This window comes from Lepisma saccharinum, chromosome 1, assembly GCF_977018435.1.
Source record: "Lepisma saccharinum chromosome 1, izLepSacc3.1, whole genome shotgun sequence".
Classification (NCBI taxonomy): Eukaryota; Metazoa; Arthropoda; class Insecta; order Zygentoma; family Lepismatidae; genus Lepisma; species Lepisma saccharinum.
The window spans coordinates 190,326,638-190,339,027 of NC_139229.1; the positions used below are offsets into that span (position 1 = coordinate 190,326,638).

The following is a 12,390-nucleotide window of genomic DNA, read 5'->3' on the forward strand; positions in this document are numbered from 1 at the left end:
GGACGGGACAGACCAAAGTCTCGTCTCGTCTCGTCTCGTGGGCAACACTACGCACTAGCGACTAAATAGTTGGAAATTTGAGGAACATCACGCTCTTTTACTTCTAAATGTCTTCCTTATAGTTTTTCTTTTCTTTTCAAACTGAAGTAGTTATGAAGTAGCTATTGGGAACGCAGACTACTCCCGTTGGACATGGATGAGCACAGCGTGCTACGAAACCACAGGTCCTGACTTTGATCTCTGGCTAGGTGTGGGGATTATGATCGCATTAATTTTACAAAATTTTCCAAATGTGATTAATAATTGTTAACTCTCTAGCCTTCTTAAACCCGAAGGTTCATGGCTGCAGCAACACTGGCCTTCCATCTGTCCCTATCTTGAGCAAGATCTATATACTCTTTTCCATCCCTACCGATTTCCCTTAGGTCCATCTCAATGTTGTCCCTCCATCTTCGCCTTGGCCTTCCTACAGGTCTCTTACCATTGTATTAATGGTAATTAATAATTGTTAAAAAAAATAATTCTGGACTGCTAGTGTTTTTAACCCAGTTTGTAAGCCACTAAAAATGTCCAGTGAAAGGTGGGCAAAGCTGCAGTGACTCAGTGGGGGGAAAACTACACTTTCTCGTGGTTGGTGGGGGGGGGGGGGGGAGAAGGCCAATGATATTTTTTTAACTGTCGTTCCCTAGAATCCTTTGCAGGTTTACTGTTAGTTCTAGATGTCTCCTAGAGTGATGTCTTAATGTAAAAACAGGATGCAATTGCTCCCCAATCGCGCAGTGGCTGCGTCGTCGTATTGTTATCAAGGAGTGCCGGGTTCGATACCCGCTGGAGGCACATAGTGGTTTGGATTCTACTTTAAACTGTAGGTCCAGTCCCGATTAGCCTTTCTGTTAATAGAGTTGACTTAAAAGAACAATTCAATCAATTCAATTCAAGCAATTGCTTTTGCTTCTAATTGAGTCGAAGATCAATTATTAGTTTGAGACGACTCGTGTGGAGGATATTTCTTTTAGGGGGATATCGCTTATTTAATCCTCAGAGGGGGCAATCTACGTATACTGATATAAAATGGCAATTTAATGTTAGATTTAAATGCCTCGTGGAGGGGATCGCTTATTTTTCTATCTAAAAGTCGCCTTAGAGAGGAGGGCCATCACCCCATCTGCATTGTCCAATGTCCAGTCATCCTGTGATACATCCAGACTGGCACACGCTCCAGAGAAACAATTTCGCTTCAATGGAGTACTGTATGACCTTATGGCCAGCGCGATCTAAGTAAACACGAAAAATGCACACGTCTGTATTTATCCAATCTACGTGACGATGACTTCTGTGCACGTCGAATCAACCTTGAATCGCCTTCATTTCGGCTGATCTTGAATTTCACTCTGTCGTCAGTTAGTATATAAAAAAAGTCTCGTCCCCACCGTCCCTTGGATTTGCTGACACTGTTTCCGCCCATCCTGTGGTATCGTGAGAATTGCTTGAACCTATCAAACACGGTCGAGAATTCGACAGTAGCCCTTGCACACAGCTTCGGCAAGTGTAGCGCAATGAAGTTCATACTTTCTTACAATTTCCTGCTAGCATTGTTTTCTGTAGTTGTCGACAGTGATAAATTGTTGACAACTACATCAGGAAGATTAAAAGGAAAGCTCGTAACTACAGGATACGGCAATGTTTTACAGTACCTAGGAGTCAAATATGCCGTAGCAGAGAGATTCGAGAAACCAACGCGGTACATTTCGAACGACGAAACGTCCCAGATTGACGCAACAAGTTTCGGACCAGCGTGCCAACAACCTCCGCACTTGGACAAAGTGATGTATCCCCAGATACATTCCCGAGGGACTTCAGAGAGAAGCGAGGACTGCCTGTATCTGAATATTTATTCCCCGATAACCGACACCAATGAGCTTCGAGCGGCCATGTTGTGGGTCCCGGGTGAAGGGTTTAACTTCGCCGACGCATCGCAGTTTGATGGAACTTGGCTTGCTGTGAACGGAGATGTTGTCGTGGTGACTGTCAACTACAGAGTTGGTAAGTACAGTAATACGACGGCCTGAGCTAGATTTGCTCTTTTACTCATATCTTGTGAGCAGCACATTTCTGGGCCTGCATTTTGTTTAAATTCTCTCACATTGAAGTACATCGGTATTTCAACAACATTGAGGGTTTGCGAATATGTAGGCATTTTGATATTTTCATACTTGCGTCTCGCCACTGATGGTTTCGGGTTCGACTCTCTGCCTGGACATGGGTGTTCCTTTCTGTGTGCTGTCCTCCGTGGCGGAGTGGTTAGCGCAGTGCGCTACGACTCCAGGGGTTTCGGGTTCGAATCCAGTTCTGGGCATGGGTGTTCTTTGTGAGCGTCCCTTCATCAATGTCATCGTATCATCACTCATCCTCATGTTCGTAATTAGCCAAAAGGGATAGAAAAACGAAGCAAGATAAACTAAAATCAATCAACTTTTTGAGTGCCATTTAATTTCTCATAATCATCGTTCATCGTCGTCGCGATTAGTTACGTAGGCAAAAGATTGGCATAAACTAAGAAAAATACCAACATACTCAACAGTTCTATCTACTTCTAGTATTTTACGTTGCTTTTCTAACTCCTGGGTTAACCACGACGATGAGAATGAATGATGAAACACGCACAGAGATTCTCCCATGCTCATTCAAGGTTCGAACCTGGTATTTCTCGCTTCGTATTTGTGCTTTACGTTGAGTTTGGTTTGGTTTGAGTTGCTGTTTTAAGTCCACTTTATGCACAGTAAGGCTAATCGGGACTGGACCTACAGTTTAAAGTGGGATCCGAACCACTTGTGCCTCCACCGGGTATCGAACCCGGGACCCCTTGATTACAAGGCAATGACGCTACCACTGCGCCATGGGGGAGGTCCGTGCTTTACGTTGACCATTCCGCCATGGAAGCTGGCAATTTTTTAAAAAAATACTGTACTTATTTCAATATTGAGATAATTCGATGTTTTGGTAATATATAGGTTAAGGTTTTAGCACATCTAGTCGCAGACTAACCTTGTTATCCTGTCATGCCACATTCTCAAGACCTGTGTCTTCGGATCTCGCCAGCGAAGTTCCCGTCTCAGTCTGGAATGGGTGTTATTTTTAATTGTCCCTTCATCAATTTCATCTAATCATCACTCATTCTCATCGTCGCGATTAGCCAAAAGTGGAAGAAAAGAGATGCTCCAACAAAAAAAAAAAGAGACTGAAAATTGAGATAAATTCTACATTTGCATGACATCGCTTTCAATACTGTCAGTTAAAATGACAATTTAATATTATATATTTTGTCATTGTAAATCAAAACTTACGATAATATTGATAAAAACTTGAAAAATTCAGACTCTGAAACCGTCCGCCAAAAGTTAGAGAATTATTTCTCTAGAAGGTGGTGCTCCTGCTTATTGCGTAAGTGTAACACTGTTGACATGTAATCAAGAGGACTTGTGTTCGATCCCCTGTGGAGGCACTTTGCACTTTACTCTAAACTTTAGGTCCAGTTATAATTAACCAAACAATTTTTTGCAATCTGTAGGAATTCGCAAAAATTTCTAACTTGTCATTTGAACATTGATATCCATCACTTGACCTTTCTTCTCTCCATTTATCTTGTAATATGTTTACTTTTATCCCTATATTTGAATTAATCTTTTCACTAATTATATTAACAATTACAATATTTTTCATTGTGAATATTGAGATCTTTGTTTGCAAAATTTTGAATTTATGTATCAAAATATCTATGTGCGTTTTGAATAGTTTTTCGAAAATTTTGCTATTTTACAGTTTATTTTGAACGTAATGAACACTGTTAAACTTATTCTGAAGATATGGATAAAATAAAATTATTGTACACCATTCATTATAAGTTATATTTTCAAAATGATTTCCGATGTTACAATGATTTGATCAACTGTTGATGCCATTATTCGATTAATGCACAATGCTTATTAAAGCAATGAGAGGGGTTTGGACCCGTTAAACCCTCCCATTGTATGACTTCATGCGGAATTGCGAATTTCAGGATCTAATCTGGATTTTGACCCGACTTTGAATTTTTTCTGCCCCTGGCGATAACCCAAGACATATTAACATATGTAGTTTCCGTTGTTGTTGTTCAGTCAGTAAGATCTTAACACGTGTTTTATGCGAGTCCACCTAAGTTCATAAGTTAATCCATTTTTTTTCATGGGTGATGATAGCATGAGCTGTAAGCATGCATGTGCGCGCGCGCACAATACATAGGTTGAGGGCGTGTATGCAGGATGTCGGCGTACATTGCCGAAAAGCTTTCACGGGTCGTATAGAACATGAAAATGAAAAACTTATCTCAATGTCTTTTTGCTCATTTTGAGCATCTCCGATGACGTAGTGATAACGCTGTCGCCTTATAATCACAGATCCGAGGTGGAGCCAGAGGTCTCGGATTCGAATCCTGGCCTGTGCATGGGTGTTCTTTGTCAGTGTCCCTTCATCAAAATCATCACTCATCCTCACCTTCGCGATTAGCCAAATTTGGCAGGAAAGCAGAAGTAAAATTAACCAAATCAATAAAATCAACATCAACTTTCGAGGTAAACTCTGAGACCCACGTTTTAGCAAAGTACAGTCAACGGCAAAGATAATGGAAGGCAAATTGTCCACCGTTATTTTCATTACTTTTTATTCTACATCCTGTGTTGTTTTAAGGAATGAAATTATGTTGGTGCGAAACAGGCATTGATTGCCCTCTGCTTATTGACGTTTTTATTTCAATTCATTATCATCATATTGTTTAATACAGACCGAATGCAAATGGTGATGGACAATTCGCCTACTGTTTCTTTTGCCGTTGGGTGTACCATATATCATTATCATAATTTAATTTATTCGATTTTTATTGCATATCAATGGTAGTGTTAATTCTTAGTTAGATTTTTTTTATGTGTAAAACTCTAGCGCAGGAGAACTAGAAGTAAAAATTGTGAACCTCGATTTATGTAAGTTCCCCTTGCATGTCTCCGCAGGAGAGGCTTGAGGGGGGACTTGTATCATCCAGGCCCGTAGCTAGAATTGATCTCCAGGGGGGGCTCACGGGCTGTCAGGGGGGCTCTGTAACCCAGTCCAATTTTCCGAAGTTTAACAGTATTAAATGAAGGTAAATTACGTGTCATTAAGTTATATGAATTTTAGAAATATCATACAAATACTAAATTTTTTCTATATCTTTTAAAATATCATTTTTTTGAAGTGTTGACTGCTACTGACATCATCCCTCGCTACACACCCCATACTACTTTTGATGATACAGATATTTATATCACACTAAAAAAAATGCACAATATTCAATCATAGTGCCTACAATGCATTCCACCCCCGGCGGAAGCAATGAAACCCCCCTTCGTTTCCAAATCATGGGAGCTGTTAACCTTTGACGCAGATGCGGAGGGAATTTGCATAATGACATCCAAGTCACAGATTTCTGTCTAAACGGGAGGTCGCAACAGGGGCAGCGAACGTACAGATAAAGAAACTGCCCTATGAAAGAACCTTCTAGAGTCTAGACGACAATCTTCAAAATACTTGCCGCTACTTATACTTCTTCTTATAAATAAGATGAACAAATGTATTAGCTGTTGTTCATGTTCTGTGAATTTATCCTTCACGAAAGTTGTGAGCAAAATAATATCTGCTGTCTACATTTTTACTCTTCACTGCAAACAAATTAAAGAAAATAGTTTTGCCTAATATCCCGGGGACTGAAGGCTGTGCCAAGGGGGGCTGACGGCAGTTCCAGGGAGGGCTCAGCCCCCCTGCCCCCTGCCGGGCTACGGGCCTGGTATCATCCCCACCGCTTTTGCTGGTGCCTCTTAACATTATTAGTATGTTATCATTATCGACTTGTAATTAAGATATTGTGGATTGGATTTTCAGTGGCGGCAATTTCCAGTTCACATAGATCCAATAGCTATTAACCTATTTGTGCTATACGTCTTCTTTGTATTCTTTGGTAGTTTGGAAAGAATATTTTTGAAGGATTTTATTTTATGTTGCTTGAATTTTTTGTTTGTTGGGATATAACAGTATCATCCCGCCAGTGCGTAACAAAACGGAACATCATGTGCAAATAATTTTAACGTTATTGCATTAAAAGCAAGTTGTTAAGTCTGTAGAAATAATTTTGTATATACCTGCGACCCTTTAGCTGGTTAGCGGATGCACTGAGCAGTGCTGTGACCAGAGGGGCATCCCTTATTGGACAACATAATTCAAACACCGTGTTCTGATGTTAGATGCGGACCTACGTTGTTAGGTTTGGTTGTCTTAGCATAAATATAGTGTACACTGCGAATCTATTATTTATGCTAAGAGAACTGAACCTAACAAGCCTTACCTAACAACTTAGGCATTTAGCGTAACAATGAAAGCATTGCGCGGTGACGCAGAACACAAGGTTGGAATTACGTTGTGCGATAAGGGAGACCCGTGACCACAGAGGGCGATGAAGGTTAACAAATCCGCACTTCTGATCTAGATTTTCAACAAAGAAAATTAATTGAAGGAAAATCGATTAAGTAATATTCCTTTATTTCTGAGACACCTTGATAAAAATGAAGCGATCTAGCGACACACGATTCTCAATTTCAAACATTTTTTTTTTTTTTTTATGCGTGGATCATTCTTTTCATATGAAGCATTATTTTCCGAAAGTTGACCGACTTCATTACGTATTCGCATCCGTATGTAATTTCGTATTTATTGTTATGGAATAACAAAAACAATAACCAATAAAATGTATAATAATTGTGTTTTTCGTGTGTAGTTACAACGGCCGTTTACGAATGCACGTATGTTTTTAATCTGTTATAATTACAAAAAGAGGATTTTTCCACCAATTCGAAAATAATGACTCAGTTTTAAAAAATGTTAAGTCTCGGTCTTGTGTCGAAGTTCAAAACCGAAACAGCCTTGTAATATAGTCAAGACGAGAGCAAGACCAAATATTTCGAGGCTTATGGGGCATTTTATGTCAAAGTGCGCCTGAATTTCAATTTTTGAAATTAAATTAAGTGCTGTATCTTTATTCTATCTTGTGACTCAGCAATCTAGACTTATTATTTGGATAAGAATTCAAGTAGTATAAATAATTAAATTAGAAGGTAAACTGTATTTTACATATTGTTCGTTAATTTTTTTATTTACTTTTGTCTTGTATTGTGTTCCACACGTGGCACTAAAAATCAATTAATTTTTCCTTTAACTGTTACATTTCTCCTTCAACTCTACTAGAATATTAATAGGTCAATTTCCATCTTTCTTTGCCTTAAGTTATTAATTTTTTATAATTTGAAAATTCATAGAAATTAACATAAATTTCTTATTAAGTAAGGAGACAGTGTCCCACCAGTGACACAAAATTGTTCACTTATAGCTATAAATCAGGGAAAGTATTTTAAGGGTAGTTACGAAACAAAACACTGTTGCTTAAACATGATTCATTGTACAGAACCTGTAAGGAAAATATTGCTTAACTATCAGTAGAATAGCAACTTTAATGCCAAAAATTTAGTCTTGGCGTCTCATCCGTGACAATAGAATGCTCTTTATCGAAACCAGACTCAGGAAGTTCCGAGCCTCTGTTAAATCAAGACGAGACTGAGACTTACGGTCACAGATTCTCGGTCTCGCTCGAGTCTTTGGTATGATATTTGATTCATTGATATTTGTTATTTAGCGTCGCTTTTCTGGCACTTTCGGCTAATTGCGACGATGAGGATGAGTGATGATTAAATTGATAAATAGATACTCAAAAAGAACATACGTACATGTCTGGCCGGGATTCGAACCCGGGATCCCTAGCATCGTAGCGAGCTGTTCTAACAACTCCGCCGCGGAGGTCGGCAGTATGATATTTGAAAAAAGAAAATGCCTAATCCAAATTTGCTTCTTCAGACATACAAAGCGCATACTAGGCAACAAGCAGCCTGCAAATCTCTTTGAAAAACTTAACACAAATTCGAGTAGACATGGACATGTAAAGTGCTCCCCTGTGCTTAGCACCACGCCATGAAGGCGTATAGGGGGTGTGGGGGTAACGCCCCACACTTTCTTGATCCGGTCGTGAGTGGGGGTGATGTGATCAGCATCACGCCCCTGACCGCCTTTACCCCCCAGGGTTTCCCCCAGGTACCCATGTTATTCGACGCTGGGTGGGCGCCGGGGCCACTTCCAACGTTAGAAAAGTTCCCGGATTTGAACCGGCCGGGGATCGAACATGTAACGCAACTAAATTGGCATACCTACAGACGAAAGTTCCGCTTAACCTCTGCAAGGAGGTCATTTCGAAAACACCTGCTGACTTTCATCATACAGTTGCATGTTACCTCCGATCCTGGAAGTTTGAAACATAAAAACGATTTATTGTCACATAACAAACGAGATGTCACTCGACACTCTTCCAATTGAACATGCCACAGTAGATGTGATACGTATAGGAGTAATTAGGGGATGCATGAGAGATTGTTGCTTTGTCAACTTAATTTAATAATCACTCATCCTCATCGTGGCGATTGGCAAAAAGTGGCAGAAAAAACGAAACAAAATAACAAAAATTCAGAATTCCAAACAAAATATACAAAGTAACATGTCCTATGCAAATAGTTTCTTAGCTTGAAATTGGAAACGATTTCTCTCTCTCTCTCTCTCTCTCTCTCCCTCTCTCTCTCTCTCTCCCTCGCTCTATGTGACTGGAAAGAACAAACATTACCCCTTTTCATCATACTAAAGTTGTTAGTTTAGTCCACCTTATGCTCACATAGGCAACTCGAGACCATTCAATATCAAGAAAACCATTGTTAATGACACTTTGAAATGTTCTATGATGAAACGGGAAACGTAGATTAAACCGGTCACTAATTGGAGAAGAAATTTTCGTGTTACTGAGACCAATAACAAGACGATGAACTCCATTTTCACTTTTCACATAATTTTGAGAGATGATTAATTAATTACCTCCCAGCCTACTTAATTACTTCTCGACCCCCACCCCTGCGGGTTTATAAACACTCGTCTCGAAATTTATAATGTAAGCAACATACACAGCGCGTTACCGCACAAAATTTCACAGCATGTACAGGTCATGAACGGAACCAACTTTCCTTACCAACGTTTTTCTGTTTGACTCCTCTTGCCGCCGCTACGAATCCTTGTAAACGGAATTTCAACCTGAATATTTGCAACCACACTGCACAAGTACACACTTACCAATAATGTATTCATTTTGCAATTACGATAAATATTCAATTTTATATCCGTTTGATGTATCCGAATGAGTCACATAGTAAAGTAATTTTGAATTTCAAATATCATACATAGCTTTCCAAAGTCTCAAAAAAATAATAGTCCGGGTGCTAAATGGAAAAGCTTGACTTGAGGTATGAATAGAATGTTTTGACTGTTTTTTAAAGCTTATGTTAGGTACATTTCAGATCCGATTGATGCCACTCTGTCAACCTTGAGTAATTTGAGTAATTCAAGATGGCGTCCAATATGGCGGACTTTCCAGTTAATGACCTATATCTCAGTAACCAATAGTCGTAAACAGAAAAAAAAATAGTCTTTATCCTCATTAAATGAACTACGAAAAAGATCATGTTTAGATTTTCGCTAATGTCAGTAGTTTTACTGTAATTTGTAAAATAATCCTTAAAATATGTAATTTTTCTAGCATTTTTTGAAGTTTTTGCCTTGTAACTTTTGAATGAATTAAATGACAGGAAATTGTTTTGAATAAAAGTGGTAGCTCAATTCATACGCTTTAAAACCATATATGACTTAATGCATTTAATGAAAAATACGCTATAAAATATGTCCCAAAATGGAGGATAATGCCAAAAAAGTGCATCTTTAAGATCAGGCCGGCGGCTAAGTTCAGAATCATTGACTTTTCGATAAAAGAAAGAGACTTAATAGGATTAAATGCTATATCATTATAGATAGTTTCAGTCGAGTAGCGAATCGATATCTGCCCCCTGACGGCCACCACATTGAAAATAATCCGCCATATTGGAAATATTTTGATTTGATATATCTCGGGAACTGTGTCCCCTACCAAAGTCTGGTGTTCTAAGAAATGTTCTAAATAGTGTAAACTTCTTAAAAAAAAAAATCTGAAAAAATAAGAAATAGAAGTTTTGCATAGAAGCTACAAAACATTTTATGAGAATAACTGCGAGTTGAAAGACTTAATAATTCTCGACCCAAACGATAGTATTTTATATTTTGTAATATTAGGAAGTGTTTGTTAGAAGTCTATAGATGAAATGAACCCCTATCTTTTTCCTTATTTGATCAGGTCTTCATATCCTTCACATTTAGAGAATGTACGGGGTATCCACATGAGATATCCCTGATTTTAAATTACAATTGTGAGGAAACTCTTCGACATAGAGCCTTGCTGTTTGTGGCATTATGTAAGGAAACTCTTTTTTTTAAAAAAAAAAAATAGTGGACTTCTACGCGGGCTCTTTTCGTAACCCTCAAAATGTCTAGCCGATACTCGATCTCGATTATTGCGCTCACTATAGCATGTCAGGAGTGATGAAGTTGATGGCATTTTCAATTCTCCTGCGGATATACAAAGGTCACATACAGGTGAAGTGTAGACCGCATTTTACATAACCCCACGAGAAGAAATCCAGAGGGAGTTATGTCCGGAGATCGCAGTAGCCACCTGATTGGTCCACCGTGTCCTATCCATCGCCGTAGGAACGTTTTCGTCCAGAAACTTACGAACATTCAAACTCCAGTGCGGTGGTGCACCATCCTGCTCGAAGATCAAATTTGGCTTCAGAGGAAGGAGCTGAGGGACAACAAATTGTCAAAGCATGTCCAAATAACATTTCCCGGTTACTGTTTCCTCGATGAAGAAAAACAGTCCGATAATTCTGTCTTTCATCAGTGAACACCATACATTAATATTTTTGCTATTCTTGACATGTTCCCAAATAGTATGAGGTTAGGGTAGTCGGGGTTCTGTTGGATTCGGTCCAGCATCTCAATAGCAAATTGTTCTCGTTGTGGTGTGTCTTGTGGCTGCAGCGCCTGAACAACCTTCACTTTCTATGCATACAAACGAAGACGTATGTGCGGCACCTTGTGCGCAGTTAAGCGAGGGATGTTCAGCTCTCCTGACGCTCTGCGAACCGACCTTGACGGGCTTCTCTCGAAGGCCTCCCTGATCACCTCTACCGTTTCATCAGATATGCGTTTCCTGCCAGAATCTGACTGTCGGTTAATACTCCCAGTGGCTAGGAACTTGTCATGCCAAACCTTAATTGTCTTTACATCTGATGAACCACAACGAGAACAATTTGCTATTGAGATGCTGGAGATATCTGCAAAACTTCTATTTCTTATTTTTCAAAAATTGATTCATTATGAAAGTTTACACATTTGGAACATTTCTTAGAATAATATCCAATATGCCGGATTATTTTCAAGGTGGTGGCCGTCAGGGCGCAGATATCGATTTGCTACTCGACTGAAACTATCTTTAATGATATAACATTTAATCCTATTAAGCTAAGTCTCTTGCTTTTATCAAAAAGTCAATGATTCTGAACTTAGCCGCCGGCCTGTAATAGAAATGCATTTTTTTTGGCATTATCCTCCATCTTGGGACATATTTTATAGCGTATTTTTCATTCAAATGCATAAAGTCTTATATGGTTTTAAAGCGTATGAATTGAGCTACCACTTTTATTCAAAACAATTTCCTGTCATTTAAATCATTCAAAAGTGACAAGGCAAAAACTTCAAAAAATACTAGAAAAATTACACATTTTAAGGATTGTTTTATAAATTACGGTAAAACTACTGACATTAACGAAAATCAAAACAGAATCTTTCTCGTAGTCCATCTAATGAGGATCAAGACTATATTTTTTTTCTGTTTACGACCATTGGTTACTGAGATATAGGTCATTAACTGGAAAGTCCGCCATATTGGACGCCATCTTGAATTACTCAAATTACTCAAGGTTGGCAGAGTGGCATCAATCGGATCTGAAATGTACTTAATATAAGCTTTCAGACACAGTCACATACCTGAAAACCAGGTTATGTCACTTTAAGGCATTTGGCACCCGGACTATGAAGTTGGTCTCGTCTCGATTTTAATTATAATGAAGGTCTGTTCGTCCTCGTCTCGGTATCATCATTCAAGATAACGTGCACTCGTTTCATGAAATGCCGATGAAATTCAAATTATGCAAGGAGATCACAAAAACACCCTTAATTAAATACTGTAATAGAATGATAGTTAAAATGAAACATATAAAATCATTTAATGAGACCCTTTTTTTGGAGAACTTTGAG

At 38.8% G+C, this 12,390-nt stretch overlaps 1 protein-coding gene across 1 annotated transcript in view; it reads left to right on the forward strand.

Annotated features, from left to right (window-relative positions):
- The first annotated feature begins 1,538 nt into the window (after positions 1-1,538).
- Positions 1,539-12,390, forward strand: part of LOC145990928 (cholinesterase-like) — a 31,806-nt gene continuing 20,954 nt past the window's right edge. Inside the window, exon 1 of the mRNA XM_083126469.1 lies at positions 1,539-2,043. Coding sequence (XP_082982595.1) covers positions 1,557-2,043 — 487 coding nt within the window. The 5' untranslated portion in view covers positions 1,539-1,556. The remainder of the gene's footprint in view (positions 2,044-12,390) is intronic.